This window comes from Rattus norvegicus, chromosome X (assembly GCF_036323735.1).
Source record: "Rattus norvegicus strain BN/NHsdMcwi chromosome X, GRCr8, whole genome shotgun sequence".
In the NCBI taxonomy this organism is placed as follows: Eukaryota; Metazoa; Chordata; class Mammalia; order Rodentia; family Muridae; genus Rattus; species Rattus norvegicus.
This window is the reverse complement of record NC_086039.1, coordinates 64,310,492-64,328,612: the sequence shown is the minus strand read 5'-3', so window position 1 is coordinate 64,328,612 and position 18,121 is coordinate 64,310,492. Positions and strand designations below refer to the sequence as shown.

Below are 18,121 nucleotides of genomic sequence, written 5' to 3'. Positions count from 1 at the left end.
CTTTTGATCTCAGCCTAATGTCTACCACTCCCAGAGGTGACTGGTATGTCCACTGCATCCAGATTCAGTTTCCCCTCCTTTCCCTCCTCTCAGTTTCCACTCTACAGAACTTTCCCTTTCCAATCTACTGCAGCTCCCCTTTCCCCCAGACCCACTCCTCCTCTGGTTCTCTTCAGAAAAGAGCAGGCCTCCCAGGAACCTGACATAGATTTCTCATTGGATCTAGAAGATACTGTGTAACAAAGTATAACAAAGATAGTGTGTTTCAAAACTGAGAAACGGTCATGCTTGACTATCTCCTGCCACCAGCGCAGTAGTGCCCAGGGCTTCTTCAAGCCCACAATCTGGCTGTTTTGTACGTTCCCATGGCCAGGACTGTCTGGCCTTTTGTTTCCCTGAACTCCATATTTTAAAATGATCTTTTCCAAATAATAATCTCGGTCTAATTTTGTTTTTTAAGCAAGGATCTGTGTGAAATGTGAGCAAGTTTCAATGACAGAGACACAGGTTAGCAGAATATGACAGAGGTGCTAAAAAAGAAAGTGTGGCATGCCGGGCCCAACAATTGAGAATCCAGATTGCAAAACTGGAAAGCAGAGATCCAAGGAAATGTTAAGAGTCCAGTCACTCAAACCAGGCTAGGGGGAACGATTTACACAGAGACATTAGCAGCAGGTTGCCATTAACATTTATTGAGACCCAGGACTAGGACTGTCTGATTCATAGTGCTAATTTTTGGTGGAGATAGCTAGACTCTCAAGGAAGGTCATGGAATATTATAGAAAGGATTGAGTTGAACTGATAGAGCTTATTCCCTCTTTGGGAAAATAGACTGACTGGCTCAGAAGGAAGACCAGGTTGGCCAAGGTCTCCTAGCAAGTCTGAGGCAGAAAGGAGAGTAAACGCCAGCTCTCAACTGCTCCGTAACTTCACACAGGCAGTGGCAGCAGTTCATGTCTTACTAGTTCTGCATCTGTGTCTTCACAAGGTCGACAAGATCCGACAGTGCAGCAGACAACTCTACATTGGGGTTGGGGGTGGGGACTATCATTGTTCTCTAATCCTCCCAGCTCCTTACCCTCAAACCACTTCTCCCGCCCCTTTTAAACCCTGACAGAGTTTTCGAGCTGGGATTTTCTGTGCATTCCAGAGCTGGTTATACAACCGGATTCTTTGTTGCTCCAGCTCACCTGGCACAGGCAGTTACTAATGCCACTTAATGTCTTTAGGCTAGTTAGAGGCCTAAGCTCAGCTGGCCCCTTGCCACATTCCAGACACAGTAGCCTGCAAGGCTGGTCTGACAGGCCTCCTCACTGTTCCTCAGTATGACCTCTGGTTAGGGCTCTGACAAAACTTCTTTCCCTATCTAGAAAAGAGATCTGCACAGACCAGACTCACAATCGATGAAGTGTGTTCTGGAGATCTTGAGAATCATTCCATGTTCATTGGGAGGTATGGAATTTGGGTGTGAGGCAAACTATTGAAATAGTAAACTATAAAAAAGGTTATTTTCCTAGGGAAGAAAAGTGAAAGGTCCCCTAAAAGGTGAGTATAGGTTTTTATTCCAGACATATCCCAGTCACTGGGAGTCCAAATAACCTAGGTGAAGCCGCTTCCTTTTCCTGGGCAACACTAGGCCCTTTGGTGGCTGATGGCAGTAGACCTCAATCTTGCCTCCCCTTAGGGCCTTAAGCAAGCTCGGAAAGTGCAGGGCTGGGGAGGCAGGTGGTGGGAAGACCAAGAGGCCGGTCACTTTCCTGACAGGTGATGTTCTCTCAGGAAAGACCAGCCACCCGACCCTGCTGTCACTCTTAATAATTGGCCAGCTACGGTGCTAAAGGTTTCTGCAGGCCCCACAATCCTTGGCTCCCCAATTCTCTGTCCCATTTCTCCTAGCTAGTCTCAAACTGTGTGGAGAAACTCTTTGGTAGCAACCCGGGAGCAGCAGCGCCAAAGCACCGGGCTATGGAATGGGGAATGTATGCAAAATCGAAACCGAGTTCCAAGAATCTGGCAAGTCCCATCTGGGCGGGACTAGCTCTGGGAGTCGGGTGTGTAGCCACGCTGAAACCCGCCCCGCGTGGGAGCGGAAGTGGGGAGCCCCTGCAAGGGGTTCGGCAACCTCTCCGCCTCCTGCCAATACCACGCCCGACTTATTTGCATTTAAAGAGAGAAGCACCAAGGAAAACAGTGGGCGGGAGAGGGCATGCCTTCCAACCGTGGTGATTGGACTGTATGCCTGCCAATCAGATCACGGACGTCCCACCCTATAACTGTGGAGTCCGGGGAGAAGGGGGTATGGGGGAGCTGCTCAGAGCCTGGAGAAGGGTAGTCGGGGCAGGAGACTGTTGTAGTCCTGGTGGGGGCTGCTGCAGGAGCAGTGGTGGCGGCGTTCTCAGCAGAGGTTCCAGCTCAGATCCGAGCAGCGCAGCAGACAATAACCGCGCTGGGAGCAGGACCTGGCAGGGTAAGCATTACGCACAGCTAGGAGCCATCCTGCTGAAGGTCTAGTGCATCCCCGCGTGCTCTGCTCTGGTCTCCTGGACGAGGGCATCCAGAGCCTGGCTGGTCGGAGTCCCAGCCTCTTGCTGGTCTTTCTTGGAACTCGCTTTGCGTACTGTCCAGCGAGGGGCCCAGCGGCCGTTAGTCTTTAGGGTACAGGCGACCGTGGCTGGGGGGTGGGGTGGGAGGGCCGGAAGGCGGGCGGACTATCCTGGGCTACGCCTCTAGGTTGTAATGGGAAGCTGGGATGGGCCCACACGTGCTGTTGCGTGGTTCCGGGAAGGGCGCCGCTAGCTAGCACCCCAAGAATGCATTTGCAGGCCGGGAACTCCTTAGCTTTGTTTGTAGTGCATTTGCTGGAACAGCTGTTAGGCCGGTGCTGCTCACCCGCGAGGCCTTGCTGTGGCCCCTCCCCTCTGCGGTGCATCTCCTATGTCTCTCCTCTGCAGAGGAAGCTGGCGCGCTCGTTTACGGCCAGACTGAGACTGGCTTTAGGGTGGATTAAGATATCCAGTCTGTTCCTGCTCAAGGGAGCACAGTTGGGTTTCTGAACTTCCCACTTATCCTGGAACCTTGGTCCTGTGGTCCCAATGAGCCGCACCCCCTCCTGGGCCTCCAGTTTCTCGTTTGGCTTCCACCCCCATTGCAGGCAGGCTGGATGGACTAGGAGCTCTTACTGGTCCTTGGGTTAGAGCTGCAAGGCCGCTTTGTTGCCGCCCCCACCCCCTACGCGCCTCTTTTCCCTTGTAGGGCATAGGGCGCGTTTTTTTCTCTCTAGCCTTCGGTTTAAAATAGCAATAGGCACAATATTGTAGGGGGATTTCCGCGCTAGAGTCGGAGGGGGCTGTCGTTGTAGTAAAGAGCAAACGGTGTATGTAAGGTAGACAAATCCTACAACTTCTCAGTTACTTAAAATACCCAGCCTGCCAGACTGCTGTCATTGTCTGCTGCAGACACCTCTGACACTGGTGACCGCCCAAAGGCGTGACTTCTCCTGAGCTCCCCTTTGAGGGGCTAAGCTTGCCAGATGAGCCATGAGAGGCAGAGGCAGCAGCAGGACTAATAGAACAGAACCATCCTCCCTGTCACTGGACTCGCCTTGAGAGAAGTCTAGACAGTCCGCATACAAACATCTTCTGCGTCTCTGGTTGGCCGCCTCAGCAGCACTGGTATGGACTGGACCCAGGGCACTGCGTTGTTGGACTTTCTGTCCTACCAGTGGAGATTCCAACAAAGCCCATTCTTTCGAGTGCCGTACTCTGTGCACCGCTCTGGACCAGTAAGGCATTCCTGAAGAATAAGAAAGGGGATTTGACTAAGGGATTTGCAGGCTGGACATCTTTATAATGGGGCATTGAGACCCAGTAAATAAATCTCTTGTTTGCTAACGTTAACACGGAACCTTTTTTCTTTATATTAGCCAGGATTGTGGATACCAACCACATTATTGTCACCCCTACCTAAACTGACCAGACATCAACATAAGCCTCTACTTGCAGCTGGTATTTTATTTCCCACGTCTGGCTCTCTCCTGCCTTTACTTCAGTCCAGCAGCTATCTTTCCAGCACTCAAACACTCAGACTATACCTGTCCAAGGCCCTCCCTTTCAGGCCCCAGTTCTCAACCAACTTTCTCTTTTGTGGCATTTCGGGCTGTTTCTTGATGACCAGACTTCCTTCTTGGAACTCCTGTACAGTTAAGTTTCCCTGACTCTGCTTTGTTTCCCTAATCGAGATATCTAGGTTCTCTCAGAACCCTCATATGGGTAAATAAAACCTAGGCCCCAGCTACAACCCTCTTGGATCCTAGAATTACAAACTAGTTAATGAATGAATGTTCCAGAAGGACTTGCTGTCTTTGTAGAACTTTAGAAAAGACCTTTAACCTAGCAACTTGCGTTTATCCTAATTCATGAAACAAAGTAAAGGTGCCTGAGGCTCAGATATGTGTATAATATGCCTTTAACCTAGCAACTTGCGTTTATCCTAATTCATGAAACATAAAGTAAAGGTGCCTAAGGCTCAGATATGTGTATAATATGCCTAATGTGGGTGGAAAGAGTGATTGGGTTGCTACTCCATTGAAAAAGAAAGTCATAATTAGTCCCGTCTGTTATCAGGGTCTGGGCTGCTCAAACCCTGGGGCTCTGCATACCTTTGGTTGCTGATTCATGAGCCTACAGGCAAAGTGCCATGGAGAGATCTATATATGCAGTGGGGGTGTCTTTTGGAAAGCATCTGGGAAGTGCAGGAGTTTGGTAGAGAAAGAATAGACAGAATTAGAAATGAAAGGGAGTGGCCAGCAGGCCACATGAATCTGCTTGAAATGGCGTAGCTCAGAGGTGCAAAAGAGTTTAGGACCGAGTGGTGGAAATTCCAAAACATCAGGCATTGGAATGGTGATGTAATATTTTTTAGGAGAAGAGCACTGGATCTGGGTGGGAGGGCACACGGTGAACCAATGATAAGAATGGAGGGGTTTGTGTTTGTTTGTTTTGGGGGTATTTGTATTGGGGGATTTGGGGTTTTGTTACGGTTTTGAGACAGGACCTCACTAGGTAGTCCCAGCTGTCGTGGAATTTGCTTTGTAGGCCAGTGCCTTTGGACTCATTGATATTCGCCAGTGTTGAATGCTAGGATTAAAGAGGTAGACCACCACCAGCCCAATGATGGAGTTTTTGAAAGAGTTTTAAAATGGGGTCTTAGAGATTGAAAGCATCCTACAAGTCAGACAGGTAAAAGGCCAGCTCAAAGTTCTAAATAGAGGTGTGGGGAGGGGCATGCTATCACAAAAGGGAAATTTCACAGTGTAAAATTCCTTTTGACCTTTCATAGGTGTGGGGGGTGGGGAGGGAGGTGCACCTGGGCCTAAATACTTATTAGCTAAAAGCTAAAACATATCTTTCAGGCCTCTTTTTCACTCCCCTTCTCTCAGCTACACAGGTCCTTGTGTGGACTAGCAGTTAAGACCCCTGTGGTCATAGATGTGCCCTAGAAAGCAAGCAAGGTACACAGCAATTTGAGGGGATGGCCTATTGCTCTTGCGTGTAAACCTTTATGTTGTGCCCCAAGATCTCCAGGAAGCACCATTCAGTGCACATTTGATGAATTACTACTCCCTCCTCCCACTATCCCATTCCTTAAAAAGTGAAAGCTACCTGGGTTTCTGTGGCAGTTGCATCCTGGGAACACTTTTTTTTTGCCTCTCAGCATATTAAGGCCTGCAGCATGCTGGGGGCTGGAAGTATCTGGAGAAGGGAGGTATCGGGGCACCTAAGAACTGTAATATTTGCACTCAAAGTGTATGGAAAAAATACCCCTGCTTCACTGGTCCATAGAAATAAAGGAGAGAAACAGCAGCAAGCTTTATCATTTCATGAGTTTACTTGTACAACTGTTACTGTCTAAAGGTCTCGATCAGGTTTGTTTTCTCTGCCTGTTAAATAATTAAAAGGCAGGACAAATCTTAAACATGCAGGTAGCAGTGAGAAAATTCTGGAATACAGCAATCAGGAGCAGATAGAAACAGCAAGTAAAGAAATGCTTTTATTATGGGTGAGGAAACATATACAGAGACACACACAGCAAGCATACGGAGGGAAAGACCCATCGCAAAATAGAGGGGTACTCAGGAAGTCATAGCTCAGTGGCTCCTTGGAGCTTGTTTTTGTTTGTTTGGTTGGTTGGTTGGTTGGTTGGTTGATTTTTCTTTTTGTTGTTGTTGCTGTTGTTGGGTTTTGTTTGCTTGTTTTGAGGTGGGTTATTTTTGTAAGTTTGTGAAGGGTCTTCCTTCCCTAATTTAGGATTGGTCAATTTGAAGAAAACCAGGTGGCCAATTGACCCATAACTGTTGTGTAAACATGCCCTGATCTGGCCTTGAACTTGTTGAGCCAGTCCATCAGCAAGGGGCCCTCTACCTGGAGAAAAAGCCTGCAAGGCTTTTGTTTTAAGCTGCCAGGCTTTTGTCTCAGGTCTGGTGGGGATGAGGAAGAAGCTAGCCACGTTGGAAGTTCACCATCTTTATCACCTAGCCATGGACCCCTCTCCCTGTCTCTCTGCCTATCAGGGAATATATGTAATTCCAAAATCCCAGTCCCTCAGAACCAAAGACAGAGAAAGGAGTTCTAGCTCTCTCACTCCCTTGCAGTTAGGCAGCCTGAAACTGAATAGGGAAACTCCGGGTGTTATCTTCTGAGTTCCTCTGTGCAAAGCCAGTTTAGGCAGATGAACTAGATGATAAAGTTTTATCCCCAAGAGGAAGTATTTCCTAGCCTTTCTGAATAATGGAACAGGTACAGCCTGTCTCTGATTTTGCTTTTGCTTGACTAGTACTGACACACAGCAGGGGCTATGCACACATAGCTCCTAATTTGGCAAAATATCTCTCTTGATGAGACTCGAAGTCAGGGGCAAGTAAGAAATGATCAGTGCTTCGACATCAGGAAGATCCTCAGGGGTGGGGTGTGGCTGAGTATTAGAATCCCGACCCAGCACATATGAAGTACTGTGTGTGTTCACCCAGCACCAAAGAACAAACAACCCAACAATAAAACAGAAAAATAGAACTCATCAGGAAAGCTCTGTTTCAAGGCTGGGTTTTGGTACCCTGGCTTCTGAACTGAATAAGATCCCAATATATTTTTTGGAGCTGAGATTTTAGGATAGAGAAGTAAAGCTAAAAACTTGCAGTGGACATTTGGGAAAAGCAAATGTTGAAGGTCAGACAAAGGGGCTTGTCTAGAAAGCTTGTATCCTCTTCAGAGGACTCTGGGTGGAGACTGAGTAAAAAGTAGAGAGAAGGTGCCTGGACTGCAAGCAGCCTCATCAAAAGAGCCCATTATGTAGTATCTGCTCCATGCATAGTAATCAGCTTGCCTTTGCTCTAATCGTCTTTAATCCATAACCACCATCTTGCGCGGTAGGTATTTTTTTCTTCACACACAAGGCACTTCTGTCTCAGAGAGATGCTTTCTCAAACAGTTCTGCCTGAAAGGGGTGAGAGTGCCATTCCAGTTTTAGGCTGGCAAAGTTCAGCTCAGTTAGAGTCCAACTGAACCAGCATCCCAAGCACCTGCTCCGTGGGAAATGCAGTGACTATGAGACAGAGTCCTTGTGACAGAACTAAGTGGACAGACTGACGTCTGCCAGAAGGACATCAGCAAGGATGCACGGGTGAGCAAGGCAGCTGAAGACAGAGGGAATCGAGGCAGGGATAGAAGCCAGGTTTGGGATTTGTGGATCATCTGGAACTGATGGGTTGTTTTCTACAAAGAAGGAATTCCACAGCAGGAATGCTGCAGAGTGCAAAGAGTGGTATAGGAGTGGGTAAGAGGGACTCTTTCTACCACTTCCACTGTTCCACCAAAAGGATCCAAACCAGAAGCCCTTCTTTCACACCACGGACATTTTGACCTCGGGTCTTGTTTATGGGCACCAGTAATGTACTACTACTTGAGTACCAGATAATCTCAGAGGTCATTATGTTTAAGTAGTTCAAACTTTTCAAAATTGTCCACTGTCACCTTTCCATTTTTTTTTAACCTTAAACTTCTCTTCCAAGGAAACAAATCAGAAGCTATGTCCAGTAATTTACAGGAGTGGTGATAGCATTGTTGATTAGGGAAGAGGTCACCAGCTGAATAGACAGCACCTGAGTACTCAAGTCAGCAGTGGAGGTTGTTTTTTGAAAGCAGCAGTAGACAAGCAATCCTTCAGGAAAAGTTAAACTGAGCTGGGACAGGGTGGAATAAGGAAAGGAAATGACACCTATTCACCAGCTATTCACCAGTATAAAGGAAACCTTCACATTTCTCCCAGCCCAATATTTTGGCCCAATATTTAAAAAATGTTTTACTGGTTCTTTGAAAATTTCCTAAGTGTGTTTCAATCATATTCACACCCCTCCTAATTCTTTAATGGGGGGCCCTGCACAGTAGAGCAGAGTGTCATGGAAGTGAAATTCAAAAGGCCTCAAAGCTACTCGAATTCTGTCATAATCCCATTAGAGACCTTAGACAAATCTTTCCCCAAGTCTGGGCACAATTTTCTTTTCTGCAACAAGGCTTCGCCATATGAAAGTAGCAGAGATTAATGGGGTACGGGGAAGAAATAGTGGGAATGGTGAATAGGGCATGTCTTGTATACTGATAGGTACCAAAGTGGTTGGAGGGTACCTGTTAACTGCATTTCTGTTGATTGTGGCACTTTTAGCTCAGTTTAAAATGTTGATCTTTCTGGTTTGGACTAAGGATCCTATCAAGAATCTACCAGATGATCTAGCATTGTTAGCTCCCTGAACATTAAAAGTTGGTCTAATGAACAAGTAAGGCTTCCTGTGGGATAACTATAAAATCACTATAATGTTTATTTAGGGGAAACTGGAAAGGTTTCAGAGATCCCTGTAAAGCTTTTGAGAACACCCTAGTCAACCCTGACTGGGGTCGATTGACTGCTAGAAATTGTCCGGCCATACATTGTTGGAATAAACATCAATACAATCTGCCATAACATTTGAGCTTCTGCTGTGCAGTGAATTTTATTTTCTACTTCACATGCATTGGTTTTGTTTCTCCAATAGTCTCAATAAGTAGACATTCTCAATAACCCCATTTCACAATTCAGGACATTGAGGGTCAGACAGGTTGGATAACTTGCTGAATTCTCCCTGTGTGGCATAGCTAATTCCAGTGAAGAACTGCCTGGCTCTCTAAAGGGAGGACACTCAGCATTCTTACATCTTCCTTACCCCCTCTCCATTAACACACTGAGGGAGTGGATAAATTAAGAGTGGGCTTGTCTTCACAAATACTGCTTGGAATGAGTCTGGGAACTATAATGGGTAAGGCCATGCCTCTGAAGCTGTACCCTGGGTTCTTCTCTGAGCCCAGCCTTTCCCAAGTTTATTAAGCTGATCTCTTGAAGCTTGGCCAAGAGCAGAAAATGTAAAGGTTGGGCTAAAGCTGTTTTCTTCCTCAAGAGAAGGGTTTCAGACAGGTCTGTGGCTGTTCTACTTGGTTTTTGAGTGGAGGTCAAAGGAAAGCCATACTTCCTTAGGAGCCATCCCTTACCTGTCCCAGAATGGACTGAGGTTGGTTCTTGGATATTGAGTGGTTCCATCATTTTCTACCATAGCCTGTTCTTTGCTGCAGTCACAGGACCGGGGCTGCAGCCTCTATCTGGGAATATCAAGTATCTTGGTAGGGTTCCCATCAGCCCATCTGAAAAACAGCCAGAAATCTGAGTGTTGAGGAGCTCTGCATTTGGCAGGACCAGCTTCTTGGCAAGAGCCTAAGGAAAGCCAGTCCCAGCCTAAGGGAACTTCAGTTTGTCCTTTGCTGTTTCTTTTGTTTTAGGCTCCAGTTCTATCTCCTGAAGAATTTCTTTTGCCCTAAGTCAAAGCAGAATAGCCTGTTTTAGGACAGTTTATGTACACGATAGATTAATAAGGAGTGTGAAGAAGCCTTGAGGTAGAGATAGCTAAATAAGATCAGATTAGAGAGCTTCACGCTCTAAAATACTTCTATTGTACCCCTTCAAGGTGTTCTGTGGAACCCAGGCAAAGATGCTGTGAGCAGCTTTGAGGGGGGTTGGGCATGGTTCTGGAGGAAAAAAGCAAGAGAGAGATAATGAACTATAACATAGTTTAATCAAACTATAACATAGTTTCAAGATTGATCCTTGCTTAGCAAAAAGTGACTGGGGTCTGGCTAAGAGGGAGATCTACATTAGGATGTTAGAAGCTCGGCCCCAGGGTAAATGAGATATAGTCCATGGCCTCGGGCTTTGGAAGCTTTGGTGCAGCATTAAGTTTCCTGGTGATTCTTTTTTTCTTCAAACTATACAGTTTACATTTCTCCACCAAAGAAATGAGGACATTACTCTTTAATTTAGCCTCAGCCAAGTTCTTGTGACAAAGGCAAAATACAACCAGATTCTTTGCCGAAATTCCACCGAAGTCTCTAGTGTAGTTGCTACTAAAGTCTTTGTTTCCTGCTGAAGCATCTTGACTCAGGCTTCTAGCACGGTCTCCAGGCTCAGCCCTAACGTTCAGCTCTGCTTACACCATTCAACTGCTTTTCGAGTCCAAAGGTCAAAAAAATCTTCCTCATTCAAAAAAAAAAAAAAAAAAAAACCAAACAAACAAAAAAACCAAAAAGAGTTTCTTTGGTTTATGGTTCCTGAAGTTTAGAATCCATAATGATTGGAATAGTATGGACAACACGAAGCAGGCATGGCAGCAACAACAGGAAGCCGAGAGTGCATAGCCTGAACTTCACACATAAAGCTGAGACAACAGACTACAGATGGCATGGAGTTTTTCTCAGAGCCTTCCTCCAGTGACAAAACTTCCTCCAAGAATCTTTAAGCCTCCTCCAACACCACCACCATATGATAGTGTTCAGACATCTGAGTCTATGGGGGATAGTCTCATTCTAACCAGAACCGTTCCCTGGGTCTGATCGGTGTCTCCCGGCAGGTGAGGGGGCTGGTAGGATGTGGATTCTAGCCCTGTGACAAAGCCTATGACAGCTGATAATGTAGAGCAGCAGATCTCAGCCTGTGGGCCATGACTCTCTTGGGGGTCAAATGACCTTTCACAAGGGTTGTCTAAGACTATGGGAAAACACAGACATTCACATTATGATTCCTAAAAGTAGCAATTACAGTTATGAAGTAACAACAAAATAATTTTATGGTCGGTGGTCCCCACAACATAAAGAGCTGTGTGAAAGGTCATAGCATTAAGAAGGTTGAGAACCGATGTTGTAGAGAGTGGTGATGAGTTGGTCTCTCCCCTCATATAGCACGCCCTGCAAGGTCCAAAGAGACTGGATGAGGGCATTGAGTTTGTAATCATCATTGCCACGAACTGTTTGATTCCATCAGAATGAGTCCCTTTTTGATGGATAAGAACACATACCCCATCTAGATTACTGCTATTTCCATTCACAACTGCTTAACAAAGTCCAGACTGAAGCTTCTTCCTCTTAAAAGCCTCTTTACCTTCCATTTTTTTCTTTTTTCTATCATAAATCTATGAATCTATGTGGCAGTGTATCTGTCTTTCTATTTATCTCCAACCTACTATCTGTTCTTTGAGAATTTCATATATGTCTAAAGTGATTTTGACTATACCCAGCTATCATTCCCCTCTCCTCCTCTAGACCCACCTTCCATCTCCCTTACAGCTTCATTCACTCTTCTTTATTTTCTATCACAGTGAATTCAATTAGTGACACCATATGTTTGTGGATATAGGGCTATCCACTGGAACATAGGCAACACACTAGGAGCCACACTTCGGAAGAAAGCCGACTCTCCCTCCCCACAGCAGCCATCATTACCCACCAGTAGCTCTTCATGTAGGGAAAGGGGTTCTCGAGTTCTCTACCAATCCATGCTGAAATTTTGGCTAGCTTGATCTACCGTAGGTCTTGCACATACAGTCACAGATGCTGAGAGGTCATCAGTGCAGTAGTCTTATATATCCAGGAAAGATTTCACAATATCCTTCCATTATCTCTTGTTCTTACAGTACTTCTGCCCCATCGTCCTTGATGAACCCTGAGTTTTGGGGTGGAAGGCATGATACAGAATTTTCTTGAGGAATGAGTACTCCACAGTATCTCATTAATCACTGTCTACTACAATAATTAGCTCTGATGGGGGTTGAGAGCTGCACTGATGTGTAAGTATAAAGTACTTAGAAAACAGTTTGGTAGTAAATCTGTATAGCAAAATAATAGTAGTAGGTTTTCTCCTAGGGTCTGTAATCTCTCCAGCTGTGGGTTTTGGGACAAGGCAACTTTTCTGAGCCCAGGGAGTATGTTTTACCTTTTAATTTTATCTAAAGGCTCATTAACAAAATATACATTACTTAGTTTGAAATAACAAGACATCTTTAATCCCAGCTCTAGGAGGGAGAGGCACAAAAATCTCCTTGAGTTCTAGGCCATCTTGGTCTATATGACAAACTCTAGGAGAGCCAGGACTATGTAGAGAAACCCTATCTCAAAAAAATAAATAAATCAATAAAAAAAAACCCAACCAAACAAACAAAAAGAAATAAGAGACTATTCTTTGAAGACCTACCTTATGCTGCATCTTCAAACTTCTGTAGGTAAGATTCCCTCCCTACTAGCCTGTAAGCTCTCTAAAGCTAGGACTCAAGATTTCCACTTCTTGGTATGGCCTAATGCACCAACGTGAGTGTCTGTCACTTACTGAATGTTCAGAAAGATTTAATTTACAAATTCCACACCAGAAAATACAATTTCACATATAACTTCACAGCTGCCACCCCCATCCCCAATGTCATAATGGTAATCGTGTTAGTAATTTCAAGCTGAGGTGAGTAGATTAATACTATGAAAAGTAAGGAATTCAGATATATGTTGGGCCCATATTTTCACTATAACACGAGGCCCAGAATTCTAGGTAGTCACATGCTTAGTGGTAAGGGTACTGTCTGTTTATTAGAGAGCTGAGTGTGGAGAGTGTAATGTCAAGATGTATTGCACAGAGAAATGCATAACCTGATAGAATAGTACTTTAAATCTCTGCACTGGGAAGATCAGATGAATTTTTCTCTTATATGCATTACTCTGTCTGGAGGATATGACTCTGCTTGTTTAGCAAAGCACTGGAACTCGGTTTACTCCGATGATTTAGATGTATCAAACTAAGTGAGGCACCAGGCACAAAACTGGAAGCTAGAAGCCTAGGTAGTAGGAAAGGTTTGTCTAGTGAAATCACAGGCTGGAGTAGAGTTGCTGGTTTCTTTTCATCCCCAGTGCTGGACTACATTATTGTACGGAAGATAACAGTGTGAATCTCCTTAATGTGGCGTTCATTCACTAGACTAGTGTTCTGGTCCCAGTTCCTGGGAATGCTGCAGTCTCACTCTCTCCCTTCCCTTCCTGTTTCTAGCGTCTCGATCTCTCAAGCCCAAGAGCTGTTCTGTCTCCCTTTGCCACCCTAGATCTACAAAGACGGTTCAGAGGAGGGAAGGGCTTTCTAAGAAGGGATGACTGGATTTTTGCAGGCTAATCACTAGTTTAAATGCCAGATGTTTACTGTCAGTGGAAAATACCAGACTTCTCAGGAACCGAGGGAATGATGAGATGTGTTGGTGTAGAAGGTGGTTAGCCCTTCTTTTTATTCCAGCTCTATTGACATTGGGACTCGGTAGCCTTGCCCAGAATTATGCAGCTTATACCATGTTTACATACTTAAATATTTCTTATACTAGGAGCATGAATCATTTACGGTTGTGCGTTCTCAAGTTCCTCTTCTAGATAGCAACCCAGATGGGGACCAAGAAATTGAGAGAAACAAAGTAGAAGAAAAAATTTGCCTTACAGTTCTGCAGTAGAATCTGGTGGTTCTGCATGCCAGGAACAGTTAATAGGGATTCTGGTCTAGACCTACCCCTCACATAGTCTCTACAAGGGATTTACTTACAGAGGTAGATGTTGGTAAGCTTTTTAGACAGAGGATACAGAAGCCAGGAGGATATTTTTTCTGAGACTGCCATGTCATTTTGCCAGTGCTACATTACAGCCCTGCTCTGCAATTCAATGTTGTTCCTTCTCTGATGTTTCAAAGGTTTGGCCATTGTCCTAGGGGCAATTAAGAGAACCTCTAGACAGAAGATAAAGCTGTAGATACACTTGTCTTCTCAGCTCTCACAAAAATGTTGGTGATAGTACAGGTTAATGTTCAACTAAGGCCTGGAGCCCCATGAAGACTCAATGAGCAACTTTCCCCACACAATTTCAAAACTTCAGTGATGTTAAAAAGCAACCTCTCTACTCCTTTCCTGACCCCCACCTGATAACTGATAAGCTTCCTTACAGACAATAGCCTAGTTCGGCTTTTACACACCTACAATTGCTTCTGCCAAATCCTGCTCTGTACTTACAACAGCTTAAAGGGAGTGGACTAGTAAGGGGGTAGCTAATGATAGCTGCCTGTTGCTCCTTGTAGGGTTTTAACTGCCCCAGGGCCCAGAAGACGCTAGGCCAGCAAACCAAACATTGAAATAGATGAAGGTTTTCCCAATGTTCACTTCTTTTCTCTCTGTTCCCATTCGATCCTTAGGCAAAAAGCACCCATAAAGACAAGCCCAGCCTGTGTATTTGCTCACCAGTATCTGTCTCTGTGTTTGTCTCTCTTATCTCCTTCAGACCCCACTGTGATGCTTCCTGACTGATCATGTTATAAGTGTGCCTGGAATCCAAAGGCAGCGTTTCCAATTGGAGAGTTCTCTTCATCATCATGGAGATTCAACAGGATGAAACAGTTCAAATCAAGAGGACATCAACTTCCAGTGATGCCCAAGATCAGGGAGCTGAGAAGGGAGCCAAGAATAAGACAGCTGAGACAACAGAAGGATCAACATCAGAGCCACCCTTATCAGGCCCAGGTAGGCTGAAGAAAACTGCCTTGAAACTCTTTGGTGGCAAGAAGGGAATCTGTACTCTGCCTAGTTTCTTTGGGGGTGGACGAAGCAAAGGTTCTGGGAAAGGCAGCTCCAAGAAGGGTCTAAACAAGAGCAAGACCCACGATGGTCTGAGTGAATCATCTCACGGCCCTGAAGATGTTGTCGTTGAAGAAACAGAGCTCTCTACACCTTTGTCCAAGTCACCTTCTCAATTTCCTAGCTCCCAGAGTGCCCATGGAGCTTTGGAGATAGGCTCTAGACATAAGACATCTGTGACTGAAGCTGTAGAGAAAGCTGGAGTTGAGAAGGTACCCTCTGTGCACAAGCCGAAGAAAGGCCTAAAAGGCTTTTTAAACAGTATCCGCCGTCACCGAAAGAGCAAGGTTTCTGGGGCTGACCAAAGTGGGCTAGGGGCCAAGGAACTTGAGGGGACAAGAACCATGTCTCAAGAGCATGTGAGTTCAATCTCTCTGCCCAGCTCTGAGGAGATATTCCGAGATGCTATAAAGGAAAATACCAAACCCCAGGATGCCCCTGGACCAAAAATGTCTCCAGCAAGAGAACATTTTTCACTAACTACTGAGAAGACAGCTTGTAAAAATCCAGAAAAACTTACAATGACCTGTGCCTCAGAGTTCATGCAGCCCAAGCCTATTCTTGAAGCTAGTAGTCTAGAAGAGCCCCACACTTCAGAAACAGAAGGAAAAGTGGTAACAGGAGACGCAAACCCACCCAATGGCCCGGTTGGGGATCAGCTAAGCCTCTTGTTTGGGGATGTTACATCCCTGAAAAGCTTTGACTCGCTGACAGGTTGTGGTGACATTATAGCAGAACAGGACATGGACAGTATGACAGATAGCATGGCCTCTGGTGGCCAGAGGGCCAACCGAGATGGGACCAAGCGAAGTTCCTGCTTGGTGACCTACCAAGGAGGTGGGGAGGAAATGGCCTTGCCAGATGACGATGACAATGAAGAGGAAGAAGAAGAGGATGAGGAGGTAGAATTAGAGGATGAGGAAGAGGAGGTCAAGGATGGGGAGGAAGATGATGACTTAGAGTATCTGTGGGCAAGTGCCCAGATATACCCAAGATTTAATATGAACCTGGGCTATCATACTGCTATATCTCCCAGCCACCAGGGCTACATGCTTCTTGACCCAGTTCAGTCTTATCCTAACCTAGGCCTGGGAGAACTTTTGACACCTCAGAGTGACCAGCAAGAGTCTGCTCCCAATAGTGATGAAGGTTATTATGACTCTACCACACCAGGATTTGAGGATGATTCGGGTGAGGCCCTGGGGCTTGTCCATAGGGATTGTCTACCCAGAGACAGCTATAGTGGTGATGCTCTTTATGAATTCTATGAGCCAGATGACAGTCTTGAGCACTCCCCACCTGGGGATGACTGCCTTTATGACCTCCGTGGACGCAACTCAGAGATGTTGGATCCTTTCTTGAACTTGGAGCCCTTTTCTTCTCGACCACCTGGGGCAATGGAAACAGAAGAAGAACGGCTGGTAACCATCCAGAAGCAGTTGCTGTACTGGGAACTTCGCCGGGAGCAGCGTGAGGCTCAAGAGGCATGTGCCAGAGAGGCTCATGCCAGAGAAGCTTATTCTCGAGACACCCACACTCGGGAATCTTACGGCAAAAATACCCGAGCCCGAGAAACCCAAGCCCTAGAGGTTCATTCTCAAGAGGGTCGAGTCCAAGAGACCAAAGTACGGCAAGAGAAGCCTGCCTTGGAATATCAGATGAGGCCATTAGGCCCCTCGGTGATGGGTCTGGTGCCAGGGACACCAGGAGGTTCTCAGACTTCACACCGGGGAACCACTTCAGCTTTCCCAGCTACTTCCAGTAGTGAACCAGACTGGCGGGATTTCCGTCCTCTGGAGAAGCGTTTTGAGGGGACTTGCTCCAAAAAAGATCAAAGTACTTGTTTAATGCAGCTCTTTCAGAGTGATGCCATGTTTGAACCAGACATGCAAGAAGCAAATTTCGGAGGCTCTCCCAGGAAGGCCTACCCTAGTTACTCACCCCCTGAAGAGCCAGAGGAAGAGGAAGATGAGAACGAAGGGAATGCCACTGTGAGTTTTTCACAAGCTCTAGTAGAGTTTACCAGCAATGGAAACCTTTTTACCAGCATGTCCTACAGCTCTGATTCTGACTCATCCTTCACTCAAAATCTCCCTGAGTTGCCCCCCATGGTCACCTTTGACATTGCTGATGTGGAACGGGATGGAGAAGGCAAGTGTGAAGAGAATCCTGAGTTCAACAATGATGAAGATCTTACGGCCTCCTTGGAAGCTTTTGAGCTGGGTTATTACCACAAACATGCCTTCAACAGCTATCACAGCCGGTTCTACCAAGGCCTGCCCTGGGGTGTTAGCAGCCTCCCTCGATACTTAGGACTCCCGGGTGTACATCCTCGACCTCCACCCGCTGCAATGGCACTCAATAGGAGAAGCCGTTCCCTTGACAATGCAGAGACCCTGGAGCTGGAGCTCTCCAGTTCTCACCTAGCCCAGGGTTATGTGGAGTCTGATGAGCTACAGGACCACCAGGAAGATTCAGATGAAGAAGGTGAAGAAGAGGAAGGAGAATGGGGCCGGGACAGCCCCTTGTCACTCTACACTGAACCTCCAGGGGTCTATGACTGGCCACCCTGGGCTCACTGTCCTGTTCCAGTGGGACCAGGTCTTGCTTGGCTAAGCCCTAATCAGTTGGATGAGCCTTTCAATCAGTCTTCATATGTGCAAGCAACCTGTTGTGTACCTCCTGTGGCAATGTCAGTGCCAGGAAGAGCACCTGGAGACTCTGTGTCTCAGCCAGCTCGACCTTCACACCTACCCCTGCCCATGGGTCCTTGCTATAACCTTCAATCACAGGCCTCCCAGAGTGGGAGGGCCAGGCCTCGGGATGTACTGCTGCCTGTAGATGAGCCCAGTTGCTCCTCCATTTCTGGAGCCAACTCTCTGTCTCAAGCCAAGCCTGTAGGCATCACCCATGGTATCCCTCAGCTGCCCAGGGTACGGCCTGAACCCCTTCAGCTTCAACCCAATCACTACCGAGCTTCCAACCTTGACCTTTCAAAGGAGAGGGGTGAACAAGGTGCCTCTCTCTCTACCAGCTACTCCTCCACTGCCATGAATGGAAACCTAGCCAAGTAGTCAT

The 18,121-nt window shown here is 46.3% G+C and overlaps 1 protein-coding gene across 1 annotated transcript; it reads left to right on the top strand.

Annotated features, from left to right (window-relative positions):
• The first annotated feature begins 2,235 nt into the window (after positions 1–2,235).
• Amer1 (APC membrane recruitment protein 1) lies at positions 2,236–18,121 on the top strand. Its single transcript, NM_001109320.1, has 2 exons — positions 2,236–2,467; positions 14,691–18,121. Exon 2 carries the CDS (start codon positions 14,782–14,784, stop codon positions 18,115–18,117), a length of 3,336 nt encoding a protein of 1,111 aa, NP_001102790.1. The 5' UTR covers positions 2,236–2,467; positions 14,691–14,781; the 3' UTR covers positions 18,118–18,121.